The 20,721-nt window shown below is 39.8% G+C and overlaps 1 protein-coding gene across 1 annotated transcript; it reads left to right on the top strand.

Moving 5' to 3' along the window:
- The first annotated feature begins 3,534 nt into the window (after positions 1–3,534).
- jcadb (junctional cadherin 5 associated b) lies at positions 3,535–12,727 on the top strand. Its single transcript, XM_023424485.2, has 3 exons — positions 3,535–3,956; positions 6,229–10,145; positions 10,881–12,727. The coding sequence occupies exons 1-3, from the start codon at positions 3,631–3,633 to the stop codon at positions 10,913–10,915; spliced, it is 4,278 nt and encodes a 1,425-aa protein (XP_023280253.2). The 5' UTR covers positions 3,535–3,630; the 3' UTR covers positions 10,916–12,727.
- Positions 12,728–20,721: the final 7,994 nt, after the last annotated feature.

Below are 20,721 nucleotides of genomic sequence, written 5' to 3'. Positions count from 1 at the left end.
AATGGTAGTTTTGTTGTTGCTATGCAAAAAAGGCTCATGTGCCATATTTCCACTCCAATCATTTGAAGCTGTGACCTTGTCAAAAAAGGGCCACTGTGCGTCTGGTTCACTCTGCTTCTCTCTCATCAGACTCTTTGTTAAAGGAAGCTACTTTTCTATATGAGTCCATCTTCACTGGTCATGACTGGATTTGGCTAATTCAGGAAGCCCTTGAGTTGATTTTTGCTGCATTTACCACACTATCTATTCGCTCCACTTGAAGAGCTAGGGATAGTTGGAGGACTTATACATCACAAGCTCTGATTTCAGCATGCTGATTTGTTTAATGTTATTTTAGGCTCTTTTAAAGCTTGTCTACTAAGTGAAGTTACAATGACATTCATGTATTGGATAATCCATTTTCACATGTGTTGTCCTTGAAAGTATGGTCACACACAGTGTGGTCTTAAAGTGGAGATTTTCTGCTGAGCATACATCTGGATAGTATTAATTATCTCCAGGCTATAGACTGATCTCAAGTGTTACAGTGAATCTTACAGTATGAAATAAGCTCCCGGGACAGAGGCAACGCCGAACTGCAAAGTGCACAAAGTTGTGGAGTGAGAAATGTTAAGGTCACCTTAAGGTCAAGAGAACGGGAGTGAACATTTTTCAAATCATTCAAATGAAATGATCATTTATAAAATAAATATTTTGCATCAGTGATAAAAAGTGGAGCAAAAAATAAATTAATAAATGTTTTAGGTAAAGTTTTTTTTGGAACTTATTTCCTACGTGATCCTGTGATCCAGTTTAGAGTTGCAGTGATTAGTCAATTAATGGATTAGTCGACTGAAAGAATAGGAATAAGCTACTAATTTGATAATATTGTTTCAGCAAAATATTTGCTTCTCATATACAATGGTTTTCCCGCTGGTCTTTGTCGTATATGATAATACATGAAACATGTATTTGTTTTGGGCTGTTGGTTGAACAAAACAAGCAGTGTGAGGATATCACGGTGACCTTTTCCTTTTTTTACTTTTCATGTATTAATGATTAATCAATTAATCAATAAAATAACCATCAGATTAATTGATAATGAGTCACAGTACTAGTCCAGTTATTTTTAAACTTTAACATAAGTTGTAAGATTCATTTCTCATTTTTAATCATTCTTATATATTGTATTGAGAAGTCTAGTAGATGTGGAGTTTACCGTGGAACGGTAAAACGTGTTCAGACTGTGTTATCTTTGGTATTACATATTCTGTTTGCAGAATACCTTGAGATACACCATAGTTCTGTCACATAATCACCAATAAAAACAGAGATGGCGTGTTATAGTTTAAATAAATGTAAATGTGTTTGCTATGAACAATTTTGTCAAAGCATCACCCGAACTTTGAGTGAGTAGTGGTATGTTAAGTCTTCTCCAGCGCTCACGTCTTTGATTCAACAATGTACTCGTCCTTTAAGTGACACCTTCATAATGGAAAATGAATAGCGAGCCACTATTCAAGTCCAAACATGATTAGCCAAAATGCTAATGTGTGCAAAGCCTTTGATCACTGTGTTACTGTTTTATAAGCCATCCACTGTCATCTCCAGGCAAGACAGACTGTTATAGCCACTAATTAATATATCAGACAGGCAGGGCTGGTTGTGCATTCACACACACACGCACACACACACACACACACATACACACACACACACACACACGTAAACACACAAACAGCAGAGGAACTTAGCAGAATATACTCTTCACGTTAGCATTTTAGTCTATGTTCAAGTAAAAGAATAATTTCAACATTTCTGCCCTTTAGTTGTGAGGTTTCACTGCTTTTCTTTATCCTTTGTGATCATATACAGAACATAATTTCAACTGTAGGTTGAAAAAAAACAAGCAATTTTATGACATCTCCTTTGCTTTAAGAGATTTTGATAGAACTTTCCATCCCTTTCTGACATTACTCAGACCAAACAACCAAGTAATTGAGACAGTAATCTGCAGATTAATCAATTAGTCAATTATAATTTAACAATCCAGTATTGGGGAGTTTTAGCCAAACACCTAATTGTCAACTGCCTTACTTACTGAGTGTTAAAGACAGCAGTCGGAGAGAAAAGCTGAAAAGCTTTGTTGTTTGATGTTAATCATGTCCACATTTAGTGTGGTGGTCTGCAAAGCTTTGGTTTGGTTTTTGTCATAGAGTAGGTAAGTCAATAAATACAATGTGATCAGAATGTATTTTTACAGAGGTATGCATACATCAGTCTTTTGATTACGATGAATGAATAGTGAATATTGTATATACATGTCTAGAAATAAGGATCATGTTACAATATAACATGAAATTTTTCCTAACCTTAACTAAAGACAAAAGGAATTACAATCATACAAGTTAGGTTTTGTACCATTTTAACTTACACTTTACTTTTTTTCAGTTCTTCTTATACCTAAATTTTGTGTTCAGTATAGTTTTTTGTTAACATTGCAAGTTAGACTTGAAACTATCACCTGGATTATATGAATCAGGGGCTGAATCCCCTTAATTACTTGTAATAAATGTACCATATTTTTTCCTGATGCCATTACGACACAATAAATACTGGCAACTTTCACACTTGCACCATGCATGCCGGCTCACAGCACAGAGACAAAGGGCAGCATATATTATATTTAGTAAATTATACTGAATATTCCATTTTCCTGTTCATGTTCACCAGATATTTGCAACTCTATTAAGTTAGCAGGAGAGCAAATGTATGATTATATGTATTAGAGATTACCTTACCAGTGTTTGACACAGATTGAAAGTATGGTGGGGTATTAAATCTAGAAGAATTTATTTATTGTTTCTGTTAACATACACACAGTTATTCTTGTTTATTGGAAGGCACCCTGGTCTGCAGAACAAAAACTGTGATTGTACTGACTGATGGCAAATGTTCCTCCAAGAACCTGATTGTGTTGAGGATAAATCACATATTTCACCATATTTATCCCACACAAAGGGTAGAGAAATCATTTATGTAGGCAGTGGTTTAATGGACAGGAACAACTCTCAGTTTAGCAGTTCCTGTGTTCAGACAAATTTTCTGTTTTACACACTTTGAAAGGATGGTAATATGTCTTTGGGAGGAAAGGAGGGTGTGGCTTTTAACTTAACAGTTTTTGGTTTCTAAATTTGAAGATTTCAGAGATTCCAGTTGAGAATATTAAATCGAACTTTACACAGAGTAAGAATAAAAAATATGATCTTTTCAATTGTGCATTTCAGAGTTGCCCTTGGAGACACAATAATGTCTGAACAAAAGACTGAGTTATGTTTAGCACACGTTCATGTTTAATTTAGGACAAACTGAGCTTTCAAAATAGCAGATGAAAAAGTAACGTATTAGCACATCTTTAAAGGTAATGCAAACATCTGTTTTCTGGCATCAGCTGGTGTGTTAGGAATGTCACATCCGCAATTTAGGTGCATGCAGAATTAATCTGTTCCCATGTTACCTCTTCACTCCCCTGTCCTCTCCTTAGTGATGGCCTCTGCTGAGCAAACGAGCTCCAGCTTCCACCAGCAGCACTGCGCATAAGGCAACACACCCACCTTTGCCCTCCTGCCCAGAAGTGAGAGAGACACCACCATGTACAGTGTGGAGGACCTTCTCATTTCGCATGGATATAAATTGCCCAAGAGCGGCCCTCCGTCTGCCACGCCTTATGACAAGCGCCCTGCTGATTGCCAGCGTGAACTTGTGGACAACAGGGCTGGCCGGGGGACACTGAACGGGTATGAGGCGGACCGGGGGGCATCTATCACAGGCATCTACGGCAGCAGGCAGGCACTGGTGAAGGGCTACCCCGCCACAGACAACGAGAGTGGGGAAAGGAACCAAAGGAGAAAAGAAGCCGGCATTGGTATCCTAGGTGACGCTCAGCCCTTGGGTGATTCTCTCGCCACAGATAGTGGGTGAGTGTTTTTTTCCCTCTCTTTTGCAATCCCCCACACCCTTTACCTTCCCTTTTTTTCCTCTCCCCCCCCTTCTCACTGGGGCCCTTTGGTATTGCATGCAAAACTGAGTCTGCACTGCGCAGGGTTTTTTTTCCCCTCCTCTTCCCTTTCCCCTCCTTCCAGAGCTGCAGAACACTGTGGCTGCAGCAGCACCACTGACATATAGATATAAGGAATTATGAAAGGTGCCTTTGCACTCGTTTGAGTTGTTTACATGCCTGCACAGAGAGGTGGCTTGTGTCTCTATGGAGCCCACCCAAGCACTGGTATCGTCTCCACAGCCTCCACGAGGCAGGCAGATGTAAACAGCAGCACTAGACAGTGAGCAAACTGAAGAGAACTGAACATGCCTCAAGACAGGCGCGTAATCACTCCACTGTAAACACTGGCACACTGAATCACGCCCAGCACGTGCTCTGTGATGTAAGCATGTTGCTGGGCAAGTGTGCACAGCGTGGCTCCCCTCAGCCATACAGCAGCATATGCTGCTGAGGATGATCCATTGACTTTGCTGCTTAAATGAATGAGTACAGTGACTAACAGTGATTTAGTGCAGTGCAGATATGAGATGGAGCTCTTAAAAAGGGGAATTGCAATTCATTCATTTTTTGAATTCTCTTTTATTATTCATAAGACTTGATATTTTACAAACTATACATGAATGCACTATAATATGTATTGATGATATATTTTTATGGTTAGATTTTTAACTTGCTTTTTTATTGAACTGCTAACTGCAAATCATGGCTCTATAATAAATATGAATAAACGACCCTGAGAAAATACAATTATTGATTTATTTTATTTAGAGGATCTGATGGTTATATTTGAATTTCAACAAGGATTTCAAATCCACACTTCCTTGTTCCATTATAACTGACTGTCATCAGGGTGCCGTGACTGTCAAACACGCTTGGATGTGACTGATGACCTGGGGATATTCATGGATTTCGCATTGCTTCCTCTGTATCATTCAGCAGTTCTCCTCCACCACAGCCAGAAAATTACCAACACTGCTTGAGGAAATTAGAAAATTAAAATTACAGTGTAATTTAACAAAATGACCCTCTTTAACACAAAGAAGTGAAGCTCTGAATTTTAGACTTAATCTGTAATGATTAAGTATGCTTGTTCTAAGATAATTGTTTTGGCTGTTCAACATGCATTACAGCCATATCCTGCACCTAAGAGGTAAATATGGAACCGTAACTAAAATTATCTCCAGGCGGCACTGCTTTATCATACTGTGGAACCACTGTTTTGTACCTGCCAACAGTCACTCGTCACACAGTTGCCATTTTGTGTTAGTTTCATCATGCGTTTTTAAAATTATAGGAATGCTTGTGATATTACATATTCACCCTAGCAACAATCAGAAAGGCCCACTTCTTCTGATTTTCTCCTTCATGTTTTACTGTGACATAGTGGAGCAGAATTGCTATAAAGGCTGTATTCTGTATTTCCTAAAAGGGTACAGTTTGATCTTACTAATTGAGTTATGTGGGGAGGAGGCAGAGAGAAAGAGGTACTGCTTTTGTACCAGATCAGGTTATGGGATGTTTTTTTCAGATTTTTTTTAAGAGCCACAGTCGCTGTCCAGATGACCAGCTACTAAGATAAGGTCAGCACAATTTAATATGCAGATCATATTGCAGTAGCATCACAATTTCATGGTGTCTTTAAGGGACTTGGGAGCTGCTGACTCAAGCACTTCTGTCTCATATGTGCTCGCTCTCCTTGATTAAGTTGCATTGGCAAGCCAATACTGCCAAATCCAAAATACATGCTTGAGACTGGCATGGACATGTCACTTTTAACAATTAACAATTATTAAACCTCAAAAGAATGGTGTTGCTTTATTTTATTATCATATAACCTTTGGTACTACTCAGAATTTTGATTCATCTTGTTTTATTTTTGGCCAGTCTGTTAATTGCAGATTAAATTGTAAATGTATCAAATACTACTTCTAAGGAAGGGTTTTTTTTCATGTTTCTTTTAAACTATGGAATACTATCAAATTGTTAATCACATAAAATAATACTGGCTATCAGATGCTTTTGTGTTTGTCTGTATCTAAACCCAGTGTCACTCATCTTGCAATTTCTGTAACTACACTTATATCATTGCAAGTGTTTGCAAGTGTCAAACTAGATTCAAAGTCCACCTCACTCTCTGTCTGTAAAACTGTGGCTGTCTTCTTAACATTGAATTTTTTCTGTCTTTGTAGGTTCTATGATGTTCCTAGTTTGACTTATTCAGAGCCACTGAGCCATGACGAAAGGGATGTTTCCTACTGGCGGAGGCGAGGCCAGGACTTCAGCATCCTCCTCGACTATGCTGATGGCAGGGAGCTGAGGGCCTCTGCTGGTGCATGGAGGCCACAGGCCCTGATCGCAGCAGAGGAACACAGGGCAGAGAGGCGAGCGCAGCAGCTATGGGAGGACATTTCCTGGCTAAGGGACCCAGATGCAGCTCCTGGTCAGCTAAGGGTGACTGGGGAGAGGAAGTGCCAGAGCCTCGGTACAGAGGAGTGGAGGCCTGCTGTGGGCCTGGGAAGGCAGCTTTCGGATGGGGACGGGGAAAGGTGGGCTCAGGACCAGTATCGCTTGAGGACACCTGAGGGTTTTTTTCACCCTAGAACTAAAGCAAAGTCTCAGTCGCTCCCTAGAGTTTTGTCACCTGATGGAATTGACGGCAGAGAGCTCATTCCATCCAGGCCTAGCCTACCTGATAGACAACAGAGGATAAACAGCACTGTCTTCTCTGGGCCTTATAGTAGGTATATCTATAGTGGTGCTGTTGGCAGGGAGCGTTGGGGTAGGAATGCTGGGCCAAGCAGCCATGTTGCACTTTTACCAAAGCCCAGGTTCAGCAGGCCTTTAAAGCCTCCGTCATATGAGATTCACCAGCAGACTAGGGGTAGTGCAGAGATGCTTGCTATAGACCAGGGTGCCAAACAAAAAGACAGGTCTGTCTATTATCCAAGGGGTGGGGAGCTGAGACAAGACTATTTCGCACAACATTCTGCCATTTCTGGAATGGAGCCCCCTGGCTACATCCCACCCCCGTCTTATAAAAGAGCCCTACCCCCAAGGGCAGTTTCATTCAACCGCAATGAAATGGCAAGCCTAAGATGGAGGGCGGAAGCTCTGCAGATGCACAGCTCAGATCCTGGAAGGTGGCTTTCCAGACAGGCAGGTGGTTCATGGCTGGAGCATTATGGAGAACGTGGTGCGTCCTATCGAAAACAGGTGCATTCTGGACACGAAGAACAACCAGGTCATGCCCGTCAATTACCCACTGAAGACCCAAGAGTGAAGCAAATCTCAGGAGGGCCTGGTGGAAATTCTCTAACTGACTCAGACAAGATCCGTAACATCAACAAAGAGATTCCATCTGCTAAGATTTTAGGACAATCTACACATGATAGTGCCTTTCCTCCCCAACAGGGGCCAGCTCTCAATACTGACGGCCGCAAAACAGCTCTCATTGACAACGACAGCAGTAATCGATGGGGCAACAGGGGATTAAACAAAAAAAGTGACAGTGTAGCTCCTGAACAAAACCGTAGTCAGTTTTTTCCGTCATCTATTCTGGGTAAACCACCACCTCCCCCATGCAAGCCGGCTGACCAGGGTGTCTCTGAAACTGTGACGGAAGTAAAAAAGGTGGAACAACCTGATCCACCAGAGAAAGACAAATCCAAGAATCTAAAAAAGAGACTTAGTGAGACAATTTTTTGTTTGGTGTCTGTCCCTGTTACTCCTCAGCTAACTGGGACAATCCGTGATCAGAATAACAACAATGAGAAGTCACCAGACCCAGCAGACAGTCCAAGTGACAATAAAACTGGCCACTTAACAAACCAAAGTCTCCAAAGCACATCTTCAGCTGAAGCTGAGCTGCAAGCACTAACTGGTAGCATAGCGAGCAGCAAAACAAGCAGTAGAGCAAGCAGCAAAATGTTTAAAAAAGTACCCTGTAGACCCCCTAAGATAAACCATTACAAGGAGCTGAAACTGTCAGGATCCTGGCCTTCAAACCAGTATCGAGACCAGGAGACACAAACTAGCCCAGAGGCCCGAAAACCTGCCCCTGAAAACAAGGAAGCACAACAAGAACCTGTCCCTCCCGGCACTGAAGTCCCTCCTGACAGCAGCGGTGCAGTGGCCACTGCCTTCAGTTTTCCTATAAAGGGAGTGAAGAGCCTGAAACTGTCAAGCAACAGCGCCTTCTCCCTGACAGCCACCTTCTCCAACCAGCTGAACAAGAGCACAGCTCAGCAGCCAGCAGTACCACCCTCAGGAAATGTGGAGGAGACCAAACCAGCAGCAAACAGTGGGCAGGAGGCATTTGAACAGTTCCTACTCAAACCGGCCAGCCAGCGACCATGGGATGCTGTCAAAGAGCTGGAGACCATCAAAAAAGAAGTCCAAGATCAACAACAGCAGCAGAGCAGCAAACAGCCCAGTGTTGACAAGTGCATAGAGGACCTCAACGAGGCATACAAAGACATCTTAGAGCTAGGCACTGCCAGCAATAAAGTCCCAAATGGTTCTGTACAAATCCCTGAGCGTATCAAAATCCGCTTGACATCAGAACCTCTCAACAAGCCCAGCAGCCTTAGGCGCAGTGCAGTAAGCTGGTCTGTTGACCCAGAATACAGGGAAGTCAAGAGCGCCTTCTCCAGGCCTGCAACAAAGTCGGTAACCTTCAGCAAGCAGCTTAGGGAGGAACTCCCTGTCCCACCTCGGGAGACAGGCTTCAGAGAATACAGGGTTGTTGCGCATCTTTCGCGCAGAAGGAGCAATGATGGCAGGACAGTAAAACTAGACCTGCCAGATGAGCCTATCGAGACACCACTTTGTGACTTCAGTCCAACAATGCACACCACAGCAGCTGAGGTGCCATGGGCAGATCGACAGCCCATGCAGGATGCCTCGACACTCACTAGTCCTCCAGATTATGAGGACATATGCCAGGCTTTGCGTCAGTCTAGAGACCCAACGGATGGCAATAAAGCGTCCACAGGCAATTCCAAACCTAATGACGCAGAGCCTCTTCAAGATCTCAGTGCTGAATCAGAGGAGGAGTGCCCTATTTGTAAAAGAGAGCTTGAGAATCAGATGAGACAGGGCCCATTGCCTCCACTTCATGAGGAGAACAGCTCGGACAGCTCAGCCAATCAAAATGGCAGTCCACCACAATGTGCTGCCTTAGAAAGTCCAGCAGAAGATACAAAAACAGAAGAGCCAAATGACTCAAGTTTAAATCGGTCAGGGTCTGACCTGTGTGCTGAAACAAGGGAGCAGCAGTCATTGACACAGGAAAATATGGGAGAGGGTGAAAAAATAGACAATGCTCAGGCAGAAAACTTGGACAATTTGTGTGCAGTTAATTCTGCTGAGAGCATACCAGCGAATGGAGCTACAGAGGTCAGCGCATCCACAGTATTAGCAAATGATGTGCCTGCAGACCCCCAAGTCACAAACGAACAGAGAGTTAGTGAAACAGTAACTAAGGAAGTTGAAATAGAAGAGAAGGAATCAATTAAAGGAGAAACATCTGAAGGCAGTGTGGACAAACAGTCAGCTGAAGTGAAAAGTGAGTGTGAGGGACAAGACAATACAATGCATGATGACAAGCAGGAGCAAGAGAAGAAGCCATTTGCTGTTCCAGAGCATAGACTTGGTCTACGGACTCATCTAGGGCGAGACCACCCAGGGTTACCGGAATTTCCCCCAGATAGACTGCCACTTTCAGTTCCCCCAAACCTAGACCGCAGGCTGTCTCTTAGCTTGGAGGGGGAGAGGAAGAGCAGGGGCCCACCCAACCGAATCGAAGTGTTGCAGAACAAGCTGGCTGTTTCTCCAGGTCGGGTGGCAGTTGAGCGCCTGGCGCGGATGAGAGAGGTGGATGTCATGTATCGTATGAGGCGCCTCAGCATCAGGAGTACTGACTCTGGGGAAGGGGAGGCAGAAGGGGAGGGGGAGGGGGAGAGGGAGGGGGAGGGCAAGGACGAACAACTGGAGGAGACCCACCCTGCTCCTCAGAGACACACAGAGAATGATCAAGAAGTCACCCATTCTCAGCAAGTCTCCGAGGAGACAATGTTACAAAATGAGGAGGAGTCATCTCTCTCAGGTAAGATAAGAAAATGAGAGAAAATAAGGGAATCCTTTTAGAATAATGTGTTAGTCAAGTTTGGAGGACTGTTTGTACGGGTTTACAAAAAACATTCAGGGCAACATTGAAAGTAAAATATTTCACCTGTGGTTACACACAGATTCAGAAGACTACCAAATCCAAAAGAATACAATTATTTAAGATATTTATTCAGGGGATCATACAATTTCACTGTTGCTATCCACAGATTTATAATGCCTGCTTCAGAATGACTCTTGACTAAACCATGAATGAGTTTAATGGTATTGATAGGAAATGTTAAGTACATGGCTATTTAGAAAACAAAGTCAATGGGTCAATTTGACCAAGACTGTGCTTCCACTTTTCTATAAATGAGACATCAAACTGTGTTAAGAGTTAGTTTTTTTCCTTTATGTTACAGGCATTTTCCCTACCAATCTTAAAAATCCAAATTTAGAAGAAAAGTTACAGTCTTGTGTAAGGAAGGGAACGCAAGTGTGCATAAAATGTTAAAAATGTATTGTTTATTTATCTTTGTTGGTTGTAAGTTATCAAAATTGAAGAAACTGTCAGTGGGCCTTGCTGTTAAAGACATGTCCACAAGATGGTGTCAGTGTCCAACGATAATACAAGTCTTCCACCGTCCTGAACAACTTCAATAAAACAACCAACTTTTTTTTTATTGGCCTTACAAATGAAATCAAATGAATAATTTTCTTCTTTATGTCTCAGAACCCCATGATCCCAGTCGACTGGAGACATTGTAGAAAGACTACGACCATCATCTCCATCTGAGGTTTTTAGCTCCAACACTGTGACCTGGCTGCCTACTAGAATGCCTTCATCTCATCTTGACACTGAAATGGCCTTCTTGTCCGACAAGAGCATTGTGTACACCCTCACCCTCGGCGCTGCGTTGACTTCTAAGAGTGCTGTTCCACTGCCAAAGGGAGGTGCCCCTTTAACTTGAGGGGCAACTTCCACCCCAAATCCCTCCCCGACCTTCCCAAACTATCTTCCCACTACCCCATATGTCCTCCATCCCCAAGCCCATTCTCTTATAGGGTTTCTACTAGTTAGTCTTCTTGTAGCGGCTTGTCCTTTCTATTCTATCCTCCCTATGCTTTTCTCATTGGCAGACATTATGCAATTCTGTCGCGCATAATAGAACTTCTAAAATGTCCATAGTGAATACAGTCGAGACATTTTTTGCATACTGAACGAATCTGTTTGTTTACGGGAGAGCCATTAAGGATATGAATGTAAGCGTTTATGTTTAACCTAATGTAGACATAGAAGGGTTATTGTCACAAACCTATTCTGTTCCATTTAAACTCAACCAAAATAAACTGCGCATCTGATTGTTGTGGTAAGGCAACAGCTGTTTTAGAACTGGACATCACTGTCTCTGGCTCAAGAACTGTTTTGATTTTCAGATGAGATAAATCAGCCTTTCTTTTTTTAAAATTCAATGACATTGTGCCCTGTCTCATTGCTTTTGTACACTCTGCAACCATAACCCATAGAGCTCTTCAGTGAAGAGTGACTCTATACCACATGACATGATAGATCAGTGACCTATTATACGACACATTGGTTCTACATTGGAGAGGGAGAGTTGCCTTCTTTAACCAGAAGTGTATTTCCTGGTTGGATCAGGTGAAGTCTTTGGTGAGTCGCCTGATTAATCTGATGTATAGCTCCCATTTCCAGGTAACTTCAGGAAGCAATAAAGGCACAGATTGAGTTGAAATGGTGGTCAGCAACTTTGATAAACATTAAAGATGGATATAGGAAAAATTAACAAAAAAAAGATCTGTAGAGCAATATTGTTGTACAAACAGCTCAGTGGTGTAGTGGAGCTATGTGTAGGAACCATGGTCAGGAGTTTTTAAAGTGAACGTGTCATTCAAATTATATTACAGGGATATGGAATCGTGTCAGGGTATATGGGTGTTTAACAGGGGGTGGGTGCTTTACTTCATGATATATATCTATGTTCATACATCTGTATCGCAAAGAGACAACATTTCACGGAATATTTATTTTTTTTATCATCAAATTGTTAATGAGTTTGCATAATGTACAAAATAAAGTATATTTTAAATATTTTAAGAGATATTTTTTATTCAACCATGAAATTTTATTTCTCCACACTTATATCAAGCTGAAATTATCATATGTCTGTATAGTATCATATTGAGAGTATACATAATTTTCTAGTGCTTTAAAATTTAAGAGTGATAATGGAAGGGATGACCCTGCGGTGTGCCTTGATCACACAATTCGGTTTCAGTGAGCGATAGGGTTCATCAACGCAAGTGTTGACGTGAGGGAAACTTTTTGATTGTGCCATGATTTCCTATTTGATAGTGCTTTTTCATACGCTAACAGAGTCAATGTTGGATGCTCCTTGTGATATTTGATACATAAATTCATCTCAGCTTCCCCCCCCTTTGTTGGTGGTCAGATGTGACCTGTGTCTTATTTTTGTCTTTGTATGTCTTCCAATTTAAATCATGTATTGTTCTGTTGTTGTTTCTTCAAAACATGTTTAGAAATAAAAATTGGTCATTTTTCCCCCTTCCTTCCACCCTTATTACTTCTTCTTTCTCTCCTCCACCTAATTCCCTCCTTTCTTTCTTCCTTTCTTTCATTCCACAGCATGTTCATTTTGTGTAACTTGCTCTGCTGTCACTAACACTTATTGCACTAAAGGATACAATGCGGTATGCTATTATTGGCTAAAAACCACGTATTTGCAAAACATGAAAAAAAAGTTCTTTTTTTAAAAACAGGGGTTTTGATAAATTTAAAAACATAATTCAAACTCTAAATAATGATTAAAAAATATTCTATCTTGTTGATAAAAACAAATTTGCAGTTACATGGTTTTTCCACAACAGCAATGTTGCATTGGTATAATGTTTCAACGACAGATCTGTAGGAATCCATCACTGTTAAATCATTCATCAAGTTTCACTTAATTGTTATGTAGCATTTTACAGTTGTAGCATTTTATCAACTCAGAACTTTGTCTTAGTATTTCAAACATTTCTTGTAAATTTGGAATAATCATGTCGCCTTATTACGTGTGCATTACATTATACTCCAGGCAATGCCAAATATTAACGTACTAAGCACTGTTTCATACCTTAGGTTTTTACAACTTACTGTTCTGCCATCCCTCTGGCTGGAGAGGTACAGTAGCATTGTTGATAGTTTCTGCTCTTCATGCTGTTTATCTGTAGGAACATTGAATCAAAACTGTGAACTTCAAATAATACAAAAAGCATAATTCTAAAAAAGTACAGGATGAGATTCAGTGTTTCAAGACATGCCCATAGTCAGTGTCACAGGGAGGACAAGCTGACACACCCATAAATACTAATATCTCATTTTCAATTCATTTTGAAGACTGAAAGGCCTTGCCTCTGTCTTGTGTGTAAACTGCCCCTAACAACATTTAAATGGCTATTTCAGTACATATGCCCCCCAATAATTGGCATGTCAGGTACACTTGAACATAGTGTCATTTGAATTTTTGTACTGCAGGTTATGTGCAACATGAAGTAATTATGCACACTTGTAATATTTTCTATTTTCATATGAGATTTAAGTGCTTTTTGTACTCACTGACATCTTTTTTTCTTCCTTGCATGAAATGCAAGTGAGAGGAGGAAAAAAAAAAGTTTTTCATAAAGTATATTTGCATTTGGTACTCCAATAGTAAAACCAGTGGGCAAAACATTATGTTTCATAATTTCATTTACAAAACTATGCCAAGTATTTAAAAGCTATTTTTAGAGTAAATCAAAAGAGAACTCATTCATTTTTTTCTTTAACACATGCCTTTATCTTTGTATCTATAAATATGAGCATAATCCATAGTCATATGATTGTGCTACTGTTGTATGATACTGCAGTCTGATTCATAAATAAACTCTTTGCATGAAAGTTGTGTTTGTGATCAATTGCTTAAAAGGGGCATCTACATGAATAGTCTTATGAACTTATATTTTAGAAAAACACAGCTTCCTCTGTCTAACATGGGAAGGACACAAGGAAGCAATAGAAACATAAATAGTGGTTAATTAAGTTAAGCAAAAACACTCTGTCTCTCTCACTCTCAATTTGTCTTATATCTTTTAAGGCATAAATATTTAATTCTCCAAAAAATGCCTTCTATTCTTGAAGTAATATTAAGGCAACAGAAAAAGAATGAATGTGTGTGTTTTCACACATGTAGACTTGTGTACTGGCAATTTCAGCCCAATTACCCTGCCAGACTGTCACGCTGAGCTCCACTTGCTGGATTAAAGCGTTGGCAAAGACAATACTTGAGCTGAACCTTGTAAAAACCTCCCAGCATGCTCTCTGAAGCTTGGAGGGCATCCATCTTCAGACGCTGCTCAAATTCCTCTGTGTTCCATCTTTTTTTTTTTTTTTATAAAAGGAGAATGAAGTCTGATTAGTGCGTCCTCTTATGTGTTACTTATTTACTCTATGCTCTCTTCACTTTTCCCCCAATGCTTTCCTCTAAGACAGAGAAGGAGGATGGGTTGTATGGAGAGATATCATTATAGGTTGTCATATAATGTACATTCAGCATCTGTCAGCGACAGTGAAAATATTCAACCGGCATCAAATTGCATTTAAGACTTTAAAGACTTTTTTAATACCACACAAAATTATTAAAATAAATAAATTAAAATGATTAAAAATGTATTAATTAAATGACATACTGGTCAGAGAGTGAAGGAAAATCAGCAGAAAATTAATTATTAATTACATGAATTTATTGAATTTATAAAACATTTTTCATTACTTCCCAGCTTTATATCACAGTAGCTCTTAGTAATATTATTAATTAATCTATTAACGTGACCTGTACCTAGATAAAGACTAAGCGGCAAGTGGAGTAGGCAAACAACGATTAATTCATTTTTTGTTAAGTAAATTGACAACAGTTAATGTTGGTCATGTAATGTTTAGGAACACAAATGTGACTAATGTTCTTCAATTCTATATAAACTATTCATATATCATACTTATGACCACATAATGTAATTGTAAACACACCTAGGCCACAGTTAATTTCACATTGAGGACATTTTGACAATAATAGCTAATCAATGCTGCTTTTAAAGAAATATGGTTTATTACTTGGAAAGGAAATTCTAAAAACTAATTTGATTTATTTTTGAATAGCTTAATATCAAAGATAAAATGTATATTTATTAAGCTTTTTTCTTTTTAATACATGTGTTTTCATCTGACGACACCTGCTGGCCAGAATCATTGTCAGCCCCAGGTGTAGTAGCTTATAGCATCCAGTTATTTTATATATAAGAAGTGCTGCCAGTCTACCAGCTTTGCCTCATGGATACTGTAGAAAACCGGTCATCTAGCACAGTTACGCATTTTTTAAAACTTTTTCACATACAAACCAAAGTGTCACACCTCAGAGTTAGCTAGTTAAGTTACTCTAGCTAACGTGAACGGTAAGACAATAATTTCTGGACATAAAGTAATTTTCTACCGAATGCTCTCTTATGGTATGTTGCGCTCTTACCATAACATAATTCAGAGTATGTTTCCTTTTAAAGTTTAGGTTAGTCTTGACCATGAAAAGTTTAGCTTTGCCTTGATAAGAAAATTAAAGTAGGAAATTTTGCATGTTCATGCTAACGTTAGCCTTCGACATTGCCGTTTGAAACCGTTGAGAACCGTCTTCCTCAGGTATAGCATGAAATGCAGGATATAATCAGGGTTCGAATTATTGGGGGAGTGGGGGAGTCTGACCCTTCTGATAAGACTTGGACCCCCCTAAAATGGTTAAAAAAAAAAAAAAAACAGTTCGGGGAATTGAAACATTTATATATCCTTCTTACCTGTAAGTTTATATTGCAATATAAATATATCATTTTCATGCTTGGAATAATAGTAACAGTAATAATTTCAGACACCCCTTAAGTGGATCATACCATTTCTTAAGCTTGACATTAGTTGAACGTCTTCTCCAGTGTTGCCAACTAAGCAACATTATCGTAGACTTTTGAGACCCCTTAAGCGCTTTTGATATTTTTTCATGTAAAAATGCCAAAACTTTACATGATTTCAGCTTCCCATGTGTGAAGATTTGCTACTTGTTCTTTGTAATTATTTTAGTTCATTGACTCACATTAGTTTGTCCAATAGTTGGACAGAACAAGCATGGAAGTGAAGGTGACTCTTCTCACTAGTTTCTGAGTTTTTACAAACCAATCAGTCAATAATTTAATCAAGATACGAATCAGCAGATGAACCCATAACAAAAATAATGATAACCTGCAACCGTAAATAAAATACTTAAAAATTGCTTCACCCCAACCAACTACAAGTGCAAAATGATCGTTATCACATCAATGTATATCAGTCGCAGCAGCCATTGAGACTATGCTTTACACGAGTACAAGTACAAGTACATTTTCTTGATTATACTTACAAACCTTAGTGTAGTACAATATTCCTTACCAGTACTTTCTTTATCACTGGCAAATACTACAGTTACTATGTAATTTGCACTAATCTCTGTCATATTACTGACTATTGATTATAGAACGTTGTAGTTATAATCATCTCATCATATATGAGGAAATCTATTAACTGTGTTTTCTTAATGTCTAGTTTTACTGTGGTTGTGTTATCTTTTCAAAATGAAACAGCATGCCACTGTTCTTGGGACCTCACTGCCATCCATCCCTCCAGCTGTCCCTCCATCACAGTTGCCTCAGACTCTGAGCCAGACCCCGGTAAGTAAACTACATATCTATCATTACTGTACACCTGTCAAGCATGCTCACCCCTGCTGCTTGGGGAATAAGTAACTCCATTAATGTCACAGTGACAGTTGTAATCCTTCCCCTTCACTCCTTACACATAGACAGCATTCTCGACTGTACCACACCCCGAAACTGATAGAGAAGGTGAAACTGTAAAGATCCTGTGATGGGCAGATTTTGGCTGCAGGAAACAGAGGTAGGTATAGCATAAAAATAAAAATACTGTAAACATAATCGAAACAAATGGGATTTATTAATAAAGTAACTGATAGTTTTTCATGAACGTGGCATAGACATGAATATACAGTTTTGTATATGAATATGATAATGTGTATATTAATAGCATAAAACGTAACTTTAACATAAAAGTAAATAAACTCAAATAAATAAATCATCTTTATCATGAAAGTAAAAGAACAAGACTCATCCTCATGTTAAATCAGTAAAATATGTTAGCTTAGTTCCTTGTCTGTGTTATGATTAATTGATATTTTATTGATTGATATATTTATAATAAAGTAAGATTAAATGATTTGTCGTGTGATGGATTCTGGGACTGAATGTCCTGCTGTAGCAGGCTAAGTCCACAAGATGGAGACAAGCAACAAATAAACAAATAAGCACCAACACCCTAAACTGTCCCTGCACCTTCTCGTTCTCTAGACGACCTGAGCACAGTAAATAGTTTGACCTGTTTATTCTAACACATATATAGAATATATCTTGTCACCCGAACATATATTTGTAGGTTTCACTTGCCCATCTGGATATAATCACATGGAAACTGCAATGTGTCAGAACTGACACCTCATCCTATAAACATCAGATTTTTACTCTGGCTACAATGTCATTGTTGTTGTACAACTCCAAACTTTAGAACTTTAAATGACAGCCGCTCAGATTTTGGAACATGCTGCCAATTTCCCGTTAAAAGAAATTCCATTCGTGTTCAGTTTGTTTAGTTTGGGTTAGGATTTTGTTGAATTCATTGTTGCAGTGGCAAATAAAGTTTGTTTGCACATTGCCCTCACTTTACCATTTTTGGAGATTAAAACAAAAGTTGCATAACTTTTCATAAATATTTATACTTTGCCTTGCATTTGTGTTTGTGTAGGTGAACGCCCTCGATATGAACGGTGCAGAGGAAATCCTGATCCTGCAAATCACAGCTGTCTTCTAGTAAGTACTTTGGCAAGGATCATGGTCATAATGCGTTAAATCATAAGTGGTGATACTGTAGATAGAGGCTCCACTCTTTGTCTTTAATTTTAGATTCACAGAAACACCTGTCACTTGTGGCCTTTAAAACCATGCCCTGTGATGTTTATAAAAGTGCTGAAACACAAATTTAAATGTATCCTACCATTTAGCTGATATTAATGTAGATATAACAAATATAACACTAATGTGTTGAGGACCCATGCTTCCTTACTAAAGGTTTTAAATTAAATTTGGTCCCGCTCTGTGCCATAAGACTCCAGTGTTGTCATATAGGAGCCCTTGCAGAGCCTAGATCACACCACGCTGCTGGATTGTAGTTTTAACAGCTGATTCGATCCCCCTGCACTGGGAGCCTGACGCTTCCTGGCTATTTATGGCAGATGCCCCTCTATCGAGGCTGCTCTCTTCAGCCCATACATGGTTGCTGTGGGATGAGGTTACCACGCCGGTTTTGGCCTGCACTCCCCAAACCCTTTGGAAGCAGTGTTGTGTCGCCTCTCACTGTCAGTCTAAACTCTATCAGACAAGGGTCCCAAACCTGGGTCACAAGAATGGACATTTTAGGAACCGCAGTCTTGACTTTTGGAATAGTTTGAAGAACTACTTACTGTAGGAGTATCAGCCTGTTGCAGCACCCCCTTGTGTATTTTTTTTTTAGTTTCACCTCAGTCCCCGTCCCTCTCCTTCACTCCTCTCCTGCATACCCTACTCCCTCTCGTTCTCTCTCCCTCTCCCTCTCCCCTCTTCTCTTTCTTATTTTTCGTGGCTGCTCCTGGACTGATTTATTTGGTGTGCTGCAGCAGAGCTACTGGGAAAGCACCAGGCTATATTTGTCGGCTGCTGAGGTTGGACCTGCTTCATGGTGGATGACTTTGGATCTCTTGTTGGGTTTACCTGCGCACACCTGCACCCTCTGCCTCCTCAGCACCTGCTTTGCTCTGAATAAGGAACTAGTGAGGCCATTTGTTTGGTGGTTTCATATCCCTGAACTCTACTGTAAGGATAAATGGACTTCACCTGTGAAGCATTTCTCTCAGTCCTGCAATATTGGAGCTAAAGCATTGTAAGTAATCATTTGTGCCATGATATATATTAGACTGGCAAGTGAGTAGATAGTTCTTTTATGATGAATATGACAATTGATTATTGATGACATGATTCTGTGGTGAGTTGCAAAGCATACATTCTCAGGTTTATGCTCAACTAAGAGATTGTTTGGCCATTATTGCAGCTGATTACATTTTTTTATGCTACAATAGTTTCCCTAGGTCTTAAAGATGAAAAATGTGATATAACTTCCTATCCAGCATCAGTTGGAGAAATAAGATAATAAGGGATTCAATAGCCCACAAGTTTCCTCTCAACTGATTTGGTAGACCTTGCTTTGGGTGCAATCAATAAAAGGAAAGGAATTTTGCCATTACTGTTAAATATAAATAAGCTTAATGTTGTTTTGTTTGTTCTTTTTTTTCCTTCTAAATTCTGATGTAAAAGTGAACAGGTGAATTTTGTAAATCACCAGACATAGATCAAACCCATCGCCCATCGCCATTACTTTTGTTCACAGAGACAAAATCAGAATCACTTTATTTGCAAATGCCTGAATGAATTTGATTCATCCCTGTTGCTGCAGAATCCCAGACAAGTGTTTTCTCCTACATCAGTCACCTGGGGGATTTTAAAGTTTGGCAGTTTAAACATTGTACCCTCTTAAGTGTCTTTAAGATCAGGGAAGTCATTCATTGTGACTCATTATCATCTTTGCCTAAACTACCCTGTAGAGGAGGCAAACATTGGTGCAAACACTGGAACTCAGCTGTACTTAAATGGTGTCCGGTTTAATTTTTTCTCCCCTGGAGGACTGAATGTAGTGTCCCAACTGAGCCCCCTCTTGTTGCTTTGAGCTGTCTCAAGTAACCACATGGGTATTAGCATTCCAAGCTCCAGATTATGGCTGTATGGTGGTATGTGTGTGCAGCTGATCTATCAGCTATGAGGTGGGCTGGTGTGTTGTTCTAACACCGAACAGGCGTCATGTCTCCACAGTTATGTTTTTATAGTGTGTGTGTGTGTGTGTGGGTGTTTGTGTGTGAGAGAGAGAGAGAGAGAGTGTGCGTGACTCTGTGTGGCAGTTGCTTGGTGCTCTGCACCTGCTGCATCCATCAAAACGCACAGACAGGTTTACTGGCCCCTTTGTTGACTCTCCGCTCTCAGTTGACTGCCACTGGATTCTATTCATCTACATACAGTATGGGACTACGGACTTGCATGCATTATCACGCAGCCATGATGCATACATTCGTTTGTTCAAGACCAATGCTCTTGATTGAAATATGGTTAAAATATATATGCACAAATACATACATGCCTTGCTATGTCTTTGTGGTTGCACAACAAAAAGCTTTTATACAAAGTAGTTTCAGGTATGTTGCACTCTTAGTGCAGGTACCTGTTCCTTTTTACTATAGGAAATGATTAAAGATAAAGTAACTCTGTCTCTTTTTTTGTTGTTGATGTTTGCAGGATAG

Source organism: Seriola lalandi, unplaced genomic scaffold (assembly GCF_002814215.2).
Source record: "Seriola lalandi dorsalis isolate HSWRI2012SDOR001 ecotype SW California unplaced genomic scaffold, Sedor1 jcf7180002054736, whole genome shotgun sequence".
NCBI classification, from domain to species: domain Eukaryota; kingdom Metazoa; phylum Chordata; class Actinopteri; order Carangiformes; family Carangidae; genus Seriola; species Seriola lalandi.
Note: the sequence above shows the minus strand (reverse complement) of the source record. Positions and strands in the feature narration are given on the sequence as shown.

What these genes read in the sequence shown, in the direction of transcription:
- jcadb (XM_023424485.2), top strand. Translation starts at nt 3,631, where the DNA reads ATGTACAGTGTGGAGGACCTTCTCATTTCGCATGGATATAAATTGCCC. An exon ending in TCTCTCGCCACAGATAGTGG is followed by an intron (nt 3,957 to 6,228) that starts GTGAGTGTTTTT and finishes CTGTCTTTGTAG; the next exon opens with GTTCTATGATGTTCCTAGTT. An exon ending in GGAGGAGTCATCTCTCTCAG is followed by an intron (nt 10,146 to 10,880) that starts GTAAGATAAGAA and finishes TTTATGTCTCAG; the next exon opens with AACCCCATGATCCCAGTCGA.